At 32.2% G+C, this 16,755-nt stretch overlaps 2 protein-coding genes across 2 annotated transcripts; one reads left to right on the top strand and one right to left on the bottom strand.

The window, feature by feature from the left end:
- Nucleotides 1-5,222: 5,222 nt before the first annotated feature.
- Nucleotides 5,223-5,687, bottom strand: LOC18096337 (late embryogenesis abundant protein At3g53040; the record flags this gene model as incomplete). The annotated part of the gene is made up of 1 exon (XM_024594139.2): nt 5,223-5,687. A coding segment is annotated over one exon (357 nt), but the record flags the coding sequence as incomplete, so codon positions are not given.
- Nucleotides 5,688-10,514: 4,827 nt separating this feature from the next.
- LOC7494006 (AT-hook motif nuclear-localized protein 1) lies at nt 10,515-16,055 on the top strand. Its single transcript, XM_002302501.4, has 6 exons — nt 10,515-10,857; nt 11,217-11,621; nt 13,042-13,109; nt 13,864-13,995; nt 15,163-15,324; nt 15,512-16,055. Exons 2-6 carry the CDS (start codon nt 11,267-11,269, stop codon nt 15,770-15,772), a joined length of 978 nt encoding a protein of 325 aa, XP_002302537.2. The 5' UTR covers nt 10,515-10,857; nt 11,217-11,266; the 3' UTR covers nt 15,773-16,055.
- The last annotated feature ends 700 nt before the right edge of the window (nt 16,056-16,755 follow it).

Genomic DNA, 16,755 nt, shown 5'->3' with positions numbered 1-16,755 from the left:
TAAGCCAATTTAAAAAAAAAAACCAAAAAACCCCATGGGATTAGGTTTCCCGGTTTTTTCCTTAAAAAACCGGATTTAACCGAATCGGACCGGCTCGGTTTGAACCGGTTTCCGGTCCGGTTCGGTTAATTTTTTACAACAGTATTGTAATTCGGTTCGGTTGGTTTTTTTAGTCTAAACCGAATCGAACCGAACCGTGAACACCCCTAATCACAACTGTACTTTTTTTTTTTTCTACTTGAAAAAATGACGGTGCTGAATTTTGGCTCAGAGGTTGAACAGAGCTATGAAAAAAAATTCATTCAATGGGCCAATGGGCCGAAGGATCAACATACTAACCATGCCCTCAGGTAAATTAGCTCGAACCTGAATTGAATGCCTAACTCGGTGAAAATGTATGAGGTCTAAAAACTTGTTTAGGAGTGTTGTTGTTTTTTAAAGTATTTTTTATTTATAAATATATTAAAATAATATTTTTTTTATTTTTAAAAATTATTTTTTATATTAACATATCAAAATATCTAAAAACACTAAAAATATATTAATTTAAAATAAAAAAAATTATTTTTTTCAAAAATATTTTTAAAACACAAAAATAAACAGATTTCTATATTGGAGCTACGGTTCCCATGTTGGTCAGGGATGTCTAGAGCCGACTAGAATTAGGGATATCTTTATTTAATAAAAAATTTCAAGAATAAATAAGGTATATATGTTAATTATACTTTATAAAATAAAGATTGCCCTTAGTTAATAAAAGACTCCAAGTATGAAATAAAAATTGTCAAATGCTTCACTTCTCAGACATACATAAAAATAATAATAAAAATATTTCTGAAATATTTTAAAATGTTCAATTTATAATTTTTCTCAGGGCCCTCGTTCACTGTAAGTCGGCTCTAAGGGTGTCCTCCATCAACGCATACATTAAGAGCGTGTTTGTCAGTGTGGTTGCGAGTGCTTTTCAAATAACTTTTCGTGCAAAAATACATGCCAATTATGTTTTTTTATTTTTTAAAAATCATTTTTGACATCAGCACATCAAAACGATCCAAAACGTACAAACCATATTAAATTTTAGTAAAAAAAAAAAATTAAATTTTTTGTGGACGCAGCCGCGTTCCCAGACGTTCCAAATGAGAATACAGCCTCTAATCTCTATCATCTCATGAATTAGACTAAAGTTCCTTATTAACAGTACATTGCTCACAACTTAGAATTAAAACAGCTTTAGCATTAGTCCGTTATTATTGTTAGACATTTGTTTCTAAGGAGTCCATTACTATAAGTGGCAAATATATAACCATCATTTCATACCCTTACATTGACACATCCATATGGATTCAAAGATATATACGAGTCTAAACTCTAAGCTGTAAAAAAGGGTTCAAACCGGTTTGATTTGGTTTAATTCATTTAGTTTTAGTTTTTTGAAATCAAAACCAAACTAAATTTATTTTTAAAAAAATTTCTAATCAGTATTTTTTCACGATTCAATTTTCTAGATTATTTTTTTTGTTTTTTCAGTTTAATCAGTTCTCTCATCCTAATAAAAATATAAAGTATTATATAAAAATTACATTGACCCTGGATATAAACTGTAATTTTTAAAAACATAAAGAACAAATGAGAAAATAACTAAACTATAAAAAAGTCGGAGTAATTTTTTAAAAAAATCAAGAAAAAAATAAAAAAAGCTTCACCTTGTTTCTTTAACACACATTCATAGCGTTATGAGCATGGTTGTTAAAAACGAGTTTTGACTCGTAAAATCGTTGATTTTACGAATCATAAGGCATAAAACGTGTAAAATCGGGTTTAAAACTCGAAAACTGGTAAAATCGGTCAAACCCGGTCAAACTCGTTTAAAATCGGGTCAACCCGTAAAAAACATGAAAATCGGTCCGATTTCATGATTTCTGCTGAAATGAAAAACAACTTGCGAACTGCCCTTTCTGCTTTACCTTTTCCCCTGTTAATGTCTCCATTCCTCTTTTCTTATTTACCCTTTCCCCTTTTCCCCAATCCAAATCTGCAAGAACCCCAAAATCACTAGCGGCTAAGTAGATCAAGAAATCAGACTGAGAAATCGGTTCCACTCTCCACTTACCAGCAACGCCTCTGATTTTACACGTTTCGACTCTCCACTCACCAGAACGTTCTTGGTGAGAAGAAGGTAAGAATTTATAAGGATGTTGTTGTTGCATGAGAATTGTTTCCTTGTTGTTATGTGTTCTGTGTTTTATTCATGTTCTGTGTTTTATTCAATGTCGGACCAGAGGAGGTTGCTTCTGTGTGGAGGCTGATGAACAGTCAGTGCTGTATAGTGGTCGGGTTTCATGGCTCTAGATTGTTTTTTCAGCTAACAGTTTAGTTTTCTCTTCTTTGAAAGTCATCTTTAGGCAGAACTCTATTTCTGCATGATGCCCATGTTGTTATACTTGGATGTGCTGACCTATCTTCATCACTGTCTCTTTTCTTTCATCATGTTTAGACCAAGCATTTTACAAACCCAGGACACCCATGTTTCTGTTATTTTTAATGTTGGTTTTTTAATGAGTTTATGAATTTTGATCTTTGCTAACCAAGTATAAACATTGACTCTTTATGAAAAGCCCTTAGTTTCTTTTGCTTCTACTTAAAAAATTAGTCGACATTTTCTCCCCATCTTACTCAACTACTGTTTTACTGTTGATCTTCGGTTATGTCATGCTTGATTGCTTCTTCACATGTTTCAATTCTTCTTCGCTGCTCACAGATAATGTTTTTTTTAGGCTGATTTATGTGATTCTGCTCATTGTGCTGTTTGAAGAAGCCTATGTCCTATTGTTTAGGATGAGTTGTTTCTTTTCAGTTCTACCTTTTTTTTTGGCGTTGCAAAGAATATCTAAGCTTGCTTAAAATTTGTCATGTTTATTAGCCGCCACTGCCGTTACAATCTTTGCTTTAATCTTTTCTGCAAGATGTACCAAATTTATGATTTTACTCTTCCTTCTATTTTGACATAAAACTGTTTGTGCTAATGCTAAGACCCTATATTTGTGCAGGCTTTTGTACTTCTTTCTTTGCCTTCCTAAGCTTAGTTTGTTTTAGATTGCCTTAATTTCACTTTTTGAATGCTTAAAACCATTTCATTACGGACATATAATGGAAGTCAGCAATGGAGTGCGGGCACCCGTCTAGTAGCAAAACCTAACCCAAGAATGCAAATCCTATTTATAATACGGGTTTTGAGTTTTCTTTTGTTAATGAGGTCTTTTGGTTATGATTTCTATGGCTAAAGAAGCTTTCTTTTATTAATTAATTGAACTTTCTTTTTTTTAATGAAAAAATACTTCTTTTATTCAATCTGTGCTTGTTGTTGCCTAATTTGGTTATAAATTAGGGGTAAATTTGTTGAATATTTGTGTAGTCATCTATCCCATGCACATAGTTGTTGCAGGCATGTTATCGACCTCACTTTGTTTACTAAACTATTGATTTTTAAGGCTAGTATTTCTGTTTTCCAAAAAGATCAAGACTTTCCATGAAGGAAGGAGAGGAAAATAGTACCTAGTATCCACAGAGGGACTTCTGAATAGCACCTAATGTATAATTTTGTGCTTTATAAAATGGTCAAGAGAGTATATGTTGCAATTTTCTGATGTTAGTTTCAGTTTGTTTTTCTGGGATCATGATGAATTGTGGGTAAGTTTCACGTTTTATACCATGTAGGAGTTGCCAGTTCCAGTAATACTTGTTGGTCAATATTCATTTTTCATATCCTTAATGCTTTGTTTCCGTGTGTGCTATATCTTTCCTAGTTGGAACATAAGGTAAATATGCCAAGATGATTTCTGAATGATATTATCTTGATTTCTCTGTTGCTATTCTGTCTAATATTTTTATTAATGGATAATTGTATATATTGATTCTTGAACTGCAGGATACATGGCATATAAAAAAACTACCGGTGGCAATAAACTTGACGTGTGATGGCAATATAGTATAGATGTTGAAAATAATTCAAGAAGAGTTCAGTGAAGTATTTTCAGAAATTTATCAGTGGAGGCATTTACCGTTTTAAGCATCATTTGGCTTGCACTTGAAAGGTGTTTGGATATTTTTAGTATTTTTATTTGGATGTTGATAAGGATTCAATGAATTTTTATTTGAATTATGTATTTTAAGGTGTTTGGATATTTGTATTGTTTATTTCATTTTTATTTTAATTGTGTTATATTATTATTTATTACTTGACTGGATCTTGCAATTTAGTTAAAATATTTTACTTGCGATTTTACGATTTTTAGTTAAAATTTTTTACTTGCTATTTTACGATCTGAGTTTACGATTCGAGTTTATATTGTATGTTCCGTGTCGTGTTAAAAAAGCGTTTTTGACAACCTTGGTTATGAGACCTTAACTTCAAACCTAAAATAGCTGTTACACTTTAAAATAACAACATTTAAACATATTGCGTTTCTGAAGCGCGATAACTGTTAAATGACATGTCTGCCGGTTGGTTACAGTTGTATAACCAGTTAATTGTTTCACACAAATATCATAATTTTATGATTTTTTTATTTCAAATATGCTTTATGAGTAAAAACATATATCTTTATCTAGTTTTTAGATTTTAAAACATGCTCCAATTAAAAATTTAAAAAATTATTGTTGACATAGTAGTTATCATAAGTGATTCTAAGCAGTTGGGATGTGCTTGTCTTAACTAGATGAAGATTTGCTCTAAACAGATTACGTGGATAGTCTAGCATATGTATTTATAGACTAATGAGATATGTCCAGGCCATGGAGCTCTAATTTTGATAATTTTGTGATTTTTCCTACAACCAATGGACTAATTTAACGAATTGGTTGACTAATTAATTATAAATTAAAATAAATATTATAGTTGTGAACTGTAATATTATTTAAAATTTTATAACGGTTTCAACACAATATCAAAAAAAACATGCTATTTTACCAAAATATTTTACTTTTGTGTCATTTTACTATTTATTTACATTTTACATGATAATTATCTAATTTAACCATATAAACTTTCCACTGGACGGTACTTATTGGTTGGTTTACACATGTAAAATAATCATTTATCTAAGACTAAAAAATGAAAATAAATTGGGCAATAAACATATAAAATACAAATAAATAGTGAAAGGTAAATAAATAATGAAATGAAAAAGAATAATTTTTTTGGGTGAAATAGTACAGTTTTAAAATATTATAGTTCAGAATTATAATATTTAATTAACGTAATGATTTAAAAATACAATATTTCATAATATATTATTATTGGAAATCATGATATCAATTATCACCTACTACATTCAATGAAATGTCTCCATAATGAAGAAGTTCTTTGTCACTTTCTCTACGCAACGAACCACTTTTTTGCCATTTTGCGCTATCACATCTTTAGCTGTTACTGCCTTCTCTGCAACATACTCTGAAGTTTTCTTATCACTTTCAACAATGGTGTCTTTTACCTGTGCTCCCTTTTCTGCTACATACTGGGTAGATTTCTGAGCCCTTTCAACAATGGTGTCTTTTACCTGTGCTCCCTTTTCTGCTACATACTGGGTAGATTTCTGAGCCCTTTCAACAATGGGGTCCTTTACCTGTGCCCCTTTCTCTGCAAGATAATGGGTAGTTTCTTTAGTCCCTTCAACAATAGTGTCCTTCCATTATCTGCAGCATTCTGGGTGGATTTTTGAGGCCCTCCAACTACAGTGTCTGTTGCCTAGGCTCCCTTCAAGGACAGTGCCCTTCGCTTGAGATGCCTTCTCTGCAATCTGCTGAGATGTTTTTGGAGCCCCTTCCCAAATAGTATCTTTGGTTTTGTGAAGTCTTCTCCGCTGCAATATCTTTGGCTATTCATTATAATTGATATCGTGATATTTCATCAAAAAATTTGAACGTTATTATTTTGTAAAAACTTTAAATTTACTGTTTTTATTTTTTCTTATAATAAAATCCAAACACAGGGGGAGTCTATAACATATACCTACGATTTGTGTATTGGGACACTAGCCATGGCAGATCCAATGGTCAAATCGTCGAGATCACTGTCATTATTTGCCCCCAATATAATTTTGAGATTCTATCATTGTGGTAAAATACTTTGAGATTATATATATATATATATATTATTACAAAAAAAAAAGGTACTTGATCTTGATGGGTAGTGGGCTTGAAAAAATCAATAGCTATAGAAATCACCTATAGAGTCCTTTTCACCTTACATTCCACCTGTGACAAATTGACAATTTCATTCCAAACATGACAACAAGGGAATATTTATAATATTGGTGTCTAATAAATTTTAAAATAATTTTTATTTGAAAATAAAATAAAATATTTTTAAATTTTTTGATATTAATATATAAAATCATAAAAAAACACCGAAAAATATTAATTTAATATTTTTAAAAAATATCTAAAAATAAAAACAAAAATTATGCCAAGCACCCCTAAAAAACAAAAAGAAAAACCAAGCAAGAGTGTTTCAAAGATAACGATCCACGCATACGCATACATATTTTAACTAACAAAAGATTGAGTCAAGATTTTCAAAGGTGAGGATCATAATTAGAAACACGACAACTAGAGGAGCATGCCCACCCGACCACCTCCATTATTCAATAAATCAAATGTTTCCTTTTTCAAACTTTCTTTTGCTAATATACCACCACCTGACATTTTTACTGTTTGTTTTTTCATCGCCCTCTTCCCTGATTAAAAAAGAAAAAGAAAAGAGTCGTATGGTTCTTGCAAAATCTTCCCTGCCCCATGCTTGCGTTTTCGTTCAGATTCGATCACATGATAAGCCTGATCCTCTCAATACGGTGATGCAGTCACCGGAGTCAAGAAATTTTTCTCATCCGGACTATTAAATAAATATATAATTTTTTAAAAAATTAATTATTAATTCATATACACAAAATTTTAAAATTAACAGTAAAATTTTAATTTAAATATACTATCTAAAATATTAAAAAATAAATTTAAAAGTACATAAAATTAAAGTGAAAGTAAAAATAAATCTATTATTGAAGTTACATCTTTCAATGTTTTGTAGAATATAATTCATCTATAATTGAATCTGAATTAATATTGTAACAACCCCTCAACGAGGATAAAATAATAATCTCATATCAATTGAAAAATAAAGTAATTAATTTTTTTTTCTCTCTCAATTCCTCCTTCCCTCACTTGATTCTTTCTTAAATTAGTGTTTTATAAGTTGGACTTTATAAGTATACAAGGTTATTTTCTTATTTTTCTTATTTTTTTTCTTGGTTTTTTTGTTTTTTGTTTTTTTTTTCCCTTGCTTTTCTCTCTTTCTCTCTCGCCTTTTCTTATTTTGCTTATGCCTAGTCGGCAACATATAAAAAAAAGAAAGAGCTGATTTGTTTTATTTTTTAATGGCAAATAACTATTTTACCCTTAATGAGTCGTTTTGCTTTTATTTGACGGTTTTTTTTGTTAATACTACCAAGCTCCGTTCATCCTAAAATTTTAACCAGATTTTATTCAATATATTTTAAGATCCCTCATAAAATTTCAACTTAATCTGATGGTCGGATTAAAAATTATATATAATAACATAAAACTGGTTAAATTGTGATTTTTCATCGAATTTCTGAATTTCTCTAAAAATTCTAAAATTTTAACTCAAGTTAAAACATCATATTAGAAGACTTTAGGTGAATTTTTAAAAAATTTTAATAACTCAATCAAAAATTATAAATTTTTTTTATATAAATAATTAAAAAATATTAATAAAATCTTAACCCCATTTACAGTCCACCCAAGCCTTTAACATGCCTCCGCCCATGGCAGTCACCACGCTTGCTACTCATGTCTATAGTTCTTTCTCAAACATGTTCATTAAAAAAACATATCGTATTTCTTATTTTATTTTATTTATTTATTTTACAACTAGGGTTGTCCATGCCTTTCAAAACTCGGTTTGCGCTACGCTGAAAATTGTTCTCCATGGATAAAGATACGGTTTTCTTTTACTGTTACAAACCCACTCTCCATCTGACAAAAATAGCCTCATCTCCCCCAAATCTTTCACGCATCAAGGAGATCTGTTCTAGCCTCCAGTCTTTGTGCCCACGACATGCTCCAAACTGGAACTAGTATATGGTTCAACCCCAACCTCCAAAAGTCTCGTTGTGTCTCTTATGCTCCAAACTGGAACCCGTATATGGTTCAACTCCAGCGAGATCTGTTTTGGGTTTTTGACAATTAAAATGGCGGGACTTGGTATTGCTTGTAGCGGTGAAGATGGTGGTGTGATTGGGTATGAGTTTAATTGATGTTTGGGTGTGTGATTATGGTGTTGGTGGGAGAAGTTTAATTGTTGTGTCAATTGTCGTTGGGTATGCTTGTTGCTTTATGGTGGCTGTGTTTACAAAGGTGTCGTGTGGAGGCAGAGGGGGAGGAATGAAGAAGTAGAGGTGAGCAGATGAAGAGGTTGGGCATGTTGCTTGCTGGATTTTGTTCAATTTTTCTAATTGTGATGGATTATATTGACAAGGACGATGATGGAGAGGATTGTGGAAAGGGAGAGGGAGGAGAAGCTTTGAATTTTTATTTTCTAATTTCTAATTTTACTTAACTTTTATTTTGATTTTTGTATTTAAATGAAAAGAAAAGGTTTGTAATATGTTTTATTAATGAAAAATGGATGGAATGAGTTGACAAAAGTCAAATGCCAAGAATGAAAAGTAAACTAAATGAATGGTACGGTGATTATTGGAATGTTTGGTAACGCGGCTACGGCTGCGTTCTCAACAAAATTTAAATTTTTTTTTATTAAAATTTAATATGGTTGGTATGTTTTGGATTGTTTTGATGTGTTGATATTAAAAATGATTTTTAAAAAATAAAAAAATATTATTGGCATGTATTTTGGCACGAAAAGTTATTTGAAAAGCACCCGCAACTACACTACCAAATACGCTCTATATGTTTCCATGATAAAAAATTAAGGCAGATTAATCAAAAAATTATTTTTAATTAAAAAAATCTCAGCATGATTATGCATTTTCATCATCATGAGATTTTAATCGATTTTATTCCATGTTCATAAAGTCTTCCAAGCCATAGACTTGGTCATAATTAGTTTAATAAAATAAGTTTATATTCATAAACATGTATAAATAATAATAATAATAATAATAATAATATTTATATTTATATGGGTTATATCTCAACTGATCAGACCCTAAATTTACTTCATAAAAAATATCATTTTAAGTTTCACGGATTAATCAGACGATTATTTTTAATTAAAAAATCTAGCATGATCATGCATTTTCATCATCATGACATTTTAATCGATTTTATTCTATGTTCATAAAGTCTTGCAAACCATAGACTTGGTCATAATTAGCTTAATAAAATAATAAAATAAGTTTATATTAATAAACATGTATAAATAATAATAATATTTATATTCGTATGAGTTGTAACTCAACTGGTCAGATCCTAGATTTGCTCTCATGAGGTCATCATTTTGAGTTCCACAAGTCTTAGGGCTACTGGAGGCTTACATGGTCGTTAATTTCAGGGTCCGTAAAATTAATAGAGGTGCACGCAAACTGGTCTGGACATTCATATTAATAATAAAAAAATACTTTGCAATTGATACATTTATTATTAATATTCTTTTTTAGGACCTTTATGGTTTTTTGCTATATTTATTATGTGTTAATAATCACATTTTTATTGTATAATTTGAAGTCATGAAATTACTGCATGTTATTTTATTATTAATATTACTTTTAACTATAGTTTTAACCAAACAATTTTAAATTATTTTTTATTTAAAACTTAATTTTTTTAAATTACAATCACAAAAACAACTACAGTATAAATATATAGGGCCTATTTGTTTTTACGGTAGAAAAATATTTTTATAAAAAAATAATATTTCTATTTTAAATTAATTTTTTTTAATGTTTTTAAATTATTTTAATATATAAATATTAAAAATAAATTTTAAAAATTAAAAAAACTTATTTCAATATATTTATAGATAAAAAATAATTTAAAAAATAATCGTTCATAAAACTCAACATTGTACACTTGGATGGTGGGAAAAAAAATCTAGATTTGCTGACTACAGCGCAGTGGCACAGTTTGTAATTCTCAATGACAACAAGTGGCAATGGTTAGAATGAGATTTTTCATTCACCGAAAAAGACAAAAAGCAGGTCAGCGGCAACAAAAAAAAAAAAGGTTGGTCATCCAACGCCTATATTTTTTGCAGCTTTAAATGTTAACACCCATAATTTATTTATTTATTTTGTTTTAGAAAAAGCAATCCACTTTTTTACCTTATTTCACATGCTCTATCAATAAAATTACAAAATTAACCATATTTAACTCAAATTTCAAATTTCAATTCCCCTCACGGACGTGAAATTTCCCTTAAATCAATTGTATTTATCGGGTTTAGCAAAAATAATTAATATTTTTTTAAAATCGTTGCTTTACTCTTACTTAAATGTTCATTTTCGTTTTTTCCCTTTCGTACTTTATTTATTTATTTACCACTCCCTTTTTTTCGTTTTCTGGTTTCTGTTCAGACCGGCAAGGCAAGTGGATTATTTTTCCGACAAGGGAAGACTATTGTTTTCTCGAGAAATTTTTTTTTCCCAGGAAGCAAACAGTTTCTTCTCTTTCTTTTCCTGTTCCTCTTTTTTCTTGAGTGCTTTGCTAAAAGAAACTTCGAGTGCCAGTACTGTTTGAAGAAGCTAAGCGAATGTGAAAAAGACTCAGAGAGAGGCAACAGTTTCTGAAGAGAATCCTCTCTACGTCCTGAAGTTGTTGTTGCAGGTCATGATCTTTTAACATTTTGTTGTTTATTTTTTTTTTGAGTTAACATCTTTTTAAAGAAGTAGAGTTTAACAGTTCCTTTTCTTTTATGTGAAAGTTCGTGGTTTTGATCTTTGAAGATTAAAGCAAATTGTTGTTTCTTTTTTAAAATTCCCTTCCTTTTTTACTTTTATATATGATTTTTTTTTAGGTTATGATCTCTAGGTTTTTCTGTGTATGGTAATTCGGAATTAAAATGCTAATATTTAGGTTGAATTAAATTTCCTGTGTTTTTATTTTTACTGAGATCATTTTTTTTTAATTTATTGTCTGTTAACCTTTCATTTTGATTCTAATTTTTATGAATTTCTGTGTTGCAGAAGCAGGAAAATAGGATTGTTAGCTGTAGTGATTGTTGAATAGTTTATGCATGGAAGGAAGAGAAGGATTAAGTGCAGGGGTAACAGTGATAGGAGCAGAAGCTCCATCAAACTATCACGTGGCTCCTAGGACTGAAAATCCTGGCCAGTTTGTAGTGTCACCACCAGCCGTAGAGGTGCCACCAGTTGGTGCTGGATTGACTGGAGGAACTACAGAAAAGAAAAAAAGAGGGAGGCCAAGGAAATATGGACCGGATGGGGCGGTCGCTAGGGCATTATCACCGATGCCTATCTCTGCTTCGGCCCCCTCACCTGGTGGAGACTACTCTGCTGGAAAGCCGGGAAAAGTGTGGCCTGGTAGTTATGAGAAAAAGAAGTACAAGAAATTGGGAATGGAGAATTTAGGTATGTTTTTCCCTTTTCAAGCCCATTTCTTTAGGAATGAGTTTGTTCTATTATCAGAATGGTATGAATAACAATGATTTTAATTTTTCATATTAATGACTTAGTCATTGTTTCCTTTTGTTATAGTTGAACTGGTCTCCAAACTTGTTTTTTAGTTGTGCAATTTGGGTTTTTGAATTATTGTTTTGATTGATTTGAAGAACACAGGTCCCTCAAACACCAAAGATTCCCTTAATGTGAACTCACCCCCTAATAACACTCATTGAAAGCTCACCTGGGACAGTTTTGTGAAATGCTGTTGTTTATATTTGGAATTATATAGTGCTGGTTCTGAAAATAACAAGGTGGGCTTTTGTTGGGTTGGCATGAGAGTGAGAATATTCCTTGCTTTTTTGACGAGGATTGAACAATATGCTCTGATGGCAGAAACAGTGCATGTTAAGTTTGGAATTCTTCGGCAATGTCTTTAGTTACAGTGACTGCATTAGAAAATAGCTTGCAAAATGTTATTTCCGTTCCTGCCCTTCCTTGGGTGCCATTATTCAATTGAGAAAACTGTCTTTTTCTGAATTTTTTTGAGCTTTAAATTCTCTTTTCCATATGGGCACAGATTCTTCTCTTCTAGCGCACTTCTAAAGCAATGGAATATCTTGTTTAATGCTTGTCAAACTTGCCTCTCCTGGAGTCATGCCTTAGAATTTGACACTTGTCAATATTATCACCGATGAAGTTGCATGGCAGACTATAACCCTGTATAAGTAGCCCAAGGCTTTCCAGGTGCAAATTGGTGGTTGGAACACTAATTTGCCTGGAGCTTGGGGATTTGAAGCCCTGTACCTTTTGAATTCTGAGCTATAATACATAATGTCCTTCCATATGTATGTACAATTGACTCGCATGAATTTTCACTTTATGATATGGTATATCTACTCATTGAGAAATGTTTTCCATAATACAATATCCAGTTATCAAACTGTGGAAATTTCTTACCTTGTGGCAACAATTTTAGTGCAATGTCATTTTGCTTCAACTTCAATGATAATCAATTTGAGATATTTTCAGTTGCTTAAGCTTCTCTTCATGAGATTGACTTGACTATGGGAAGTTTTTCACTGTTCAAGATGTAAAAAGAAATATGTGTGGCTTGCTAATAATTGTACTAAGTTCTGTCCGAAAGCTGTTTCCTTTAGTTTGTCCAACTTGTACATTATATATTGCTGTACTTGTTTCTCCTATCCTTCATTTTCCCATGTTTCTAAAAAGGTGGGGTAACGTGCTTTGAGATACTATGCTCTAAAGTAGTAAATGAAAGAAAATTGAACATGTGCTTTCAGAAAAAAAAAAAGGTTAAATTGTTTGTTAGGGGAAAATTGCTGACTTTATTTTGAATTCACTGGTGTTGTTTGATGGTTACTTTTAGGTGAATGGGCTGCTAATTCTGTTGGCACAAATTTTACGCCCCATGTCATCACTGTTAATGCTGGCGAGGTATGCTTGACCGAAGACAGACAAATTTTAACTTACATTTGGATTATGCTGATATGGAAATTGTTTGCGCTTTCAATTTTTTATTTAATAAATTTCTATATGGCTTGTGAACGTAAATGAACACATTTTCAGAAAACATGCAGCATGAATGGCCTCTAATAGCGACAAAAGTTTTTATATCCCAAGACCTGACTGTCAGATTTCATTGCAGAGTTATTTCCCTCGAAGCAGATCATCTTTCTGACTCGTGCATACACACTGGTTTTCTTTATCAATTATCTATTTTTTTTTCATTTCTGTTGATGGATGATACTTCTTAGTAATTTGTTCCACTTGAAAGTCTGCTATCCAATTTTTCACATGGTGTTTCAATTTAACTGATCTAAAAAGACTGGAGAATATATTAGCATTCAGGGAAATCGTGATGGATATTTAAAAGGATCAAGAACCAGTTTTTGGTACATTCCATTTCTATTTTATGTATCATCCTTTTTTTGCAAGTTGTTTTGGTGAGTGGTAACTGATTGTCTGTATTCAGCACTGGCATTTCTGAAATGCTTGCCAAAATTAATTTTGGTCACTCATCTGATTAGTTATGGATGGGATTGAGTTACAGTAATACTCTTCTTCTTTTTTCCTGTGAAATGACAAATTGCAAATTAACTTCTGCATGACTGTTCTGTTTAGCTTCACTCATGATCTTCTTTGGTTCTTTAAAGTCTACTTCACTTGTAATCTTTTTATGGTTTTCAAGGATGTTACCATGAAGGTGATATCATTTTCACAACAAGGGCCTCGTGCTATTTGCATCCTATCTGCTAATGGAGTAATTTCAAATGTCACTCTTCGTCAACCCGATTCTTCTGGGGGTACTTTGACATATGAGGTCTGCCATTCTCTCATTCCATCCTATTTCTTAAACAAGTCATGTTAACTTTACAATTAAAACGAGTGCATCTACTAAATTTAAGATTTAACCAGTTTTGTTATTGTTTTAGCTTTCTTGTAGTTTATATTTGCATGGATTTGATTTTGTAAAAGTATAGGATGTCTTGGAGTTTTAAAGTGATCTTCTGCAAATTTGTTTCTCTCTGGGTAAAGTTAGCAAGTTGGGAAATCTTAGAATTTATTTGATTTTGAGAATTTTGTAACTTGGATCGGACCAACACATGTTTCAAATAGTCAGGTATCCTTATTTTCTCCGGAAACTTGTAAACTCATATAATCCATGTAATGTGAAAAGCTTTTTTTTATGTTGGAATAATCAAGTCAAGGTTCATAGGGTTTTTCTGATAATACAATGTCCAAGATGAAGCAGGCCTTGAATGGCATTCCTCTGGGTAACTTCAACATCAATGCACTTCTGTTGTTGTCTTTTACTGTTACACTGGAGAATTGACCTAGTTGAACATGAGTATACTGTTAAATTATGTCAAAATTGAGACGCTGTTTCTTTGACAGTTGATGGATATTGGCTGATGCTGGATGGTCAATTTTGTGGAAATAGCAGAGAGTTGCCAGCTCTTTTCATACGTGTTGACATCTATCTGGCTTGTCTAAGTATTGGTTTTAGTAATATGAAGGGAGATTGTAGGAAATTAAAATACCCAAACTAGTGCTTTATTGATTAAAGACCTCTCATTAACAGTGCACACTAATTTGTTTAAAACCCACAAAACCAATTAGCTGTAACTCAGCCCACACAGCACAACTCTTTCTAAACCACGTACATGGCTTTGTTGTTTTTTCTAACCTCTACACATAAAATAAGACCAGGCTCCTATATTTATAGAAGCATATTCCGACTCTCCAAATCATAAAACATAAATGTCTAATGATGCATACCCTTCAACAGTCTAATTCCTACATGGATTCAACCTGGGTTAATTACCAACAAAGAGGGATGGGAAATGCAAATTTTCGGTTGTGCTTTTTTATTCCCAGTAGAATTTAAAAGCAATTGTATTTGGAAATTCATTTTTAAAAAAATATTTAGGAAGGGTACGAGGTTCAGTTGCTGTATGGAGTTTTTAATCTCTTCTATATTTTATAGGGTCGCTTTGAAATACTTTCCTTGTCTGGATCATTTATGCCTACTGAGAGTCAAGGAACAAGGAGCAGATCGGGTGGGATGAGTGTCTCTTTGGCAAGCCCTGATGGTCGTGTTGTAGGGGGCAGTGTTGCTGGACTTCTAGTGGCTGCTAGTCCTGTGCAGGTAAGCTCTCTCTCTCTCTCATTTGAATTGAAAGATGGAAAACTCCACTTTGCTTTTCCCCTTCAGTACCCGCTACAGGTGCAGTAACTAAGAAGGGGTTAAGGGCTTTGATGTTCCACTGCATTCCCCTACAGAAGTTGAAATGAATCAAGTTTTGAAATACTTGCTTTTAACATCTTGTTATCAGGTCGTGGTAGGCAGTTTCCTGGCAGGAAATCATCAAGATCAGAAACCAAAGAAACCGAAGATTGACTCAATACCAGCAACTTTTGCACCAGCACCAGTGATACCTGTGTCTATTGCGGAGCGAGAGGAAAGTGTGGGTACTCCACATGGGCAGCAGCAAAATTCCTCATCCTTCCAAAGAGAAAACTGGGCCACCATGCACTCCATGCAGGATGTGAGAAACTCAGTAACTGATATCAACATATCATTGCCAGAAGGTTAATTTTGAGAGTCCTAGTCAAAGCATCTCTTACTGACTATATTGATTGGTCATCCTGGAGTCTGAGTAGCTCCTCGTATCAAATTCTGTTTGCTTTATTGAATATTTCTTCTGGAATAACTAGGATGTTAGGAATGACATACTTTTTGGCTGGGCTCAGACAGGATATCTGATTACTAGGGCTAATCTAAAGTAGGCTTCTTTGGTTTGTTGTGGGTAGAGTATTTGGTTGTAAACACATTTGATTTGCCTTGGTTATGAGTTTATTTATGACATTTCTCCTAAACCCCAGGCCAAATTCTTATAATAGCAAAATTTCTACCAAATTATACTTCCTTTATATAAAATTGCAGACGATATTTGCCTCTCTTTAGGACATTCCAAAACATTCACGGTAATAGGGAGGTATGTTGCTATCAGCACTTTGAATTGAATGCCAGTCTGGGTGAGCAAATTTGTAAGGCTTACAAAACTAGCTTAACGCAATATTCAAGAGAATCGTGAGTAGTAGTTATTTTTGAAAAATTTAATCTGGACCGAACTGAAAGCTGGTTTAAACTAAATTCAGCTTGGTTCAGCTCGGTTTTTTTTGCTTTGAAAACTGGTAAACCCGATAAATCCTTCAAAATGACTTGCTTCTCCTTTTGACTCGCCCCTCTTGGACTTCCAGTCATCTTCTCTTCCCTCGGTGGTCGAGTATTTAGGCTATGTTTGTTTTCCGGAATTTACTTTCCGGGAAACTACTTTCCAAACTTTCCTGCGTTTGTTTGCCTTTTGGAAAGTTGATCAACGAAAAACACTTTCCAGTCAAAGGAAAATTTAGCTTGATTTTCAGGAAAGTGTTTTCCTAGAAAATTTGGGCGGAAAACACTTTCCGGAAGTTGTGAAAAATTTAAAAATGTCATATTATTTGCTGATTATATCAAATTTGGTCCTCAAACTTTTGATTGTTATATATATTTTGTTTTGAATATTTATTTTCAATT

This window comes from Populus trichocarpa, chromosome 2 (assembly GCF_000002775.5).
Source record: "Populus trichocarpa isolate Nisqually-1 chromosome 2, P.trichocarpa_v4.1, whole genome shotgun sequence".
NCBI lineage: Eukaryota > Viridiplantae > Streptophyta > Magnoliopsida > Malpighiales > Salicaceae > Populus > Populus trichocarpa.
This window is presented reverse-complemented; position numbering and strand designations above follow the sequence as displayed.

Coding starts and splice junctions, on each gene's coding strand:
- LOC7494006 (XM_002302501.4), top strand. CDS start 11,267: ATGGAAGGAAGAGAAGGATTAAGTGCAGGGGTAACAGTGATAGGAGCA. Junction 13,110..13,863: donor TCACTGTTAATGCTGGCGAG/GTATGCTTGACC, acceptor ATGGTTTTCAAG/GATGTTACCATGAAGGTGAT. Junction 15,325..15,511: donor TGGCTGCTAGTCCTGTGCAG/GTAAGCTCTCTC, acceptor TCTTGTTATCAG/GTCGTGGTAGGCAGTTTCCT.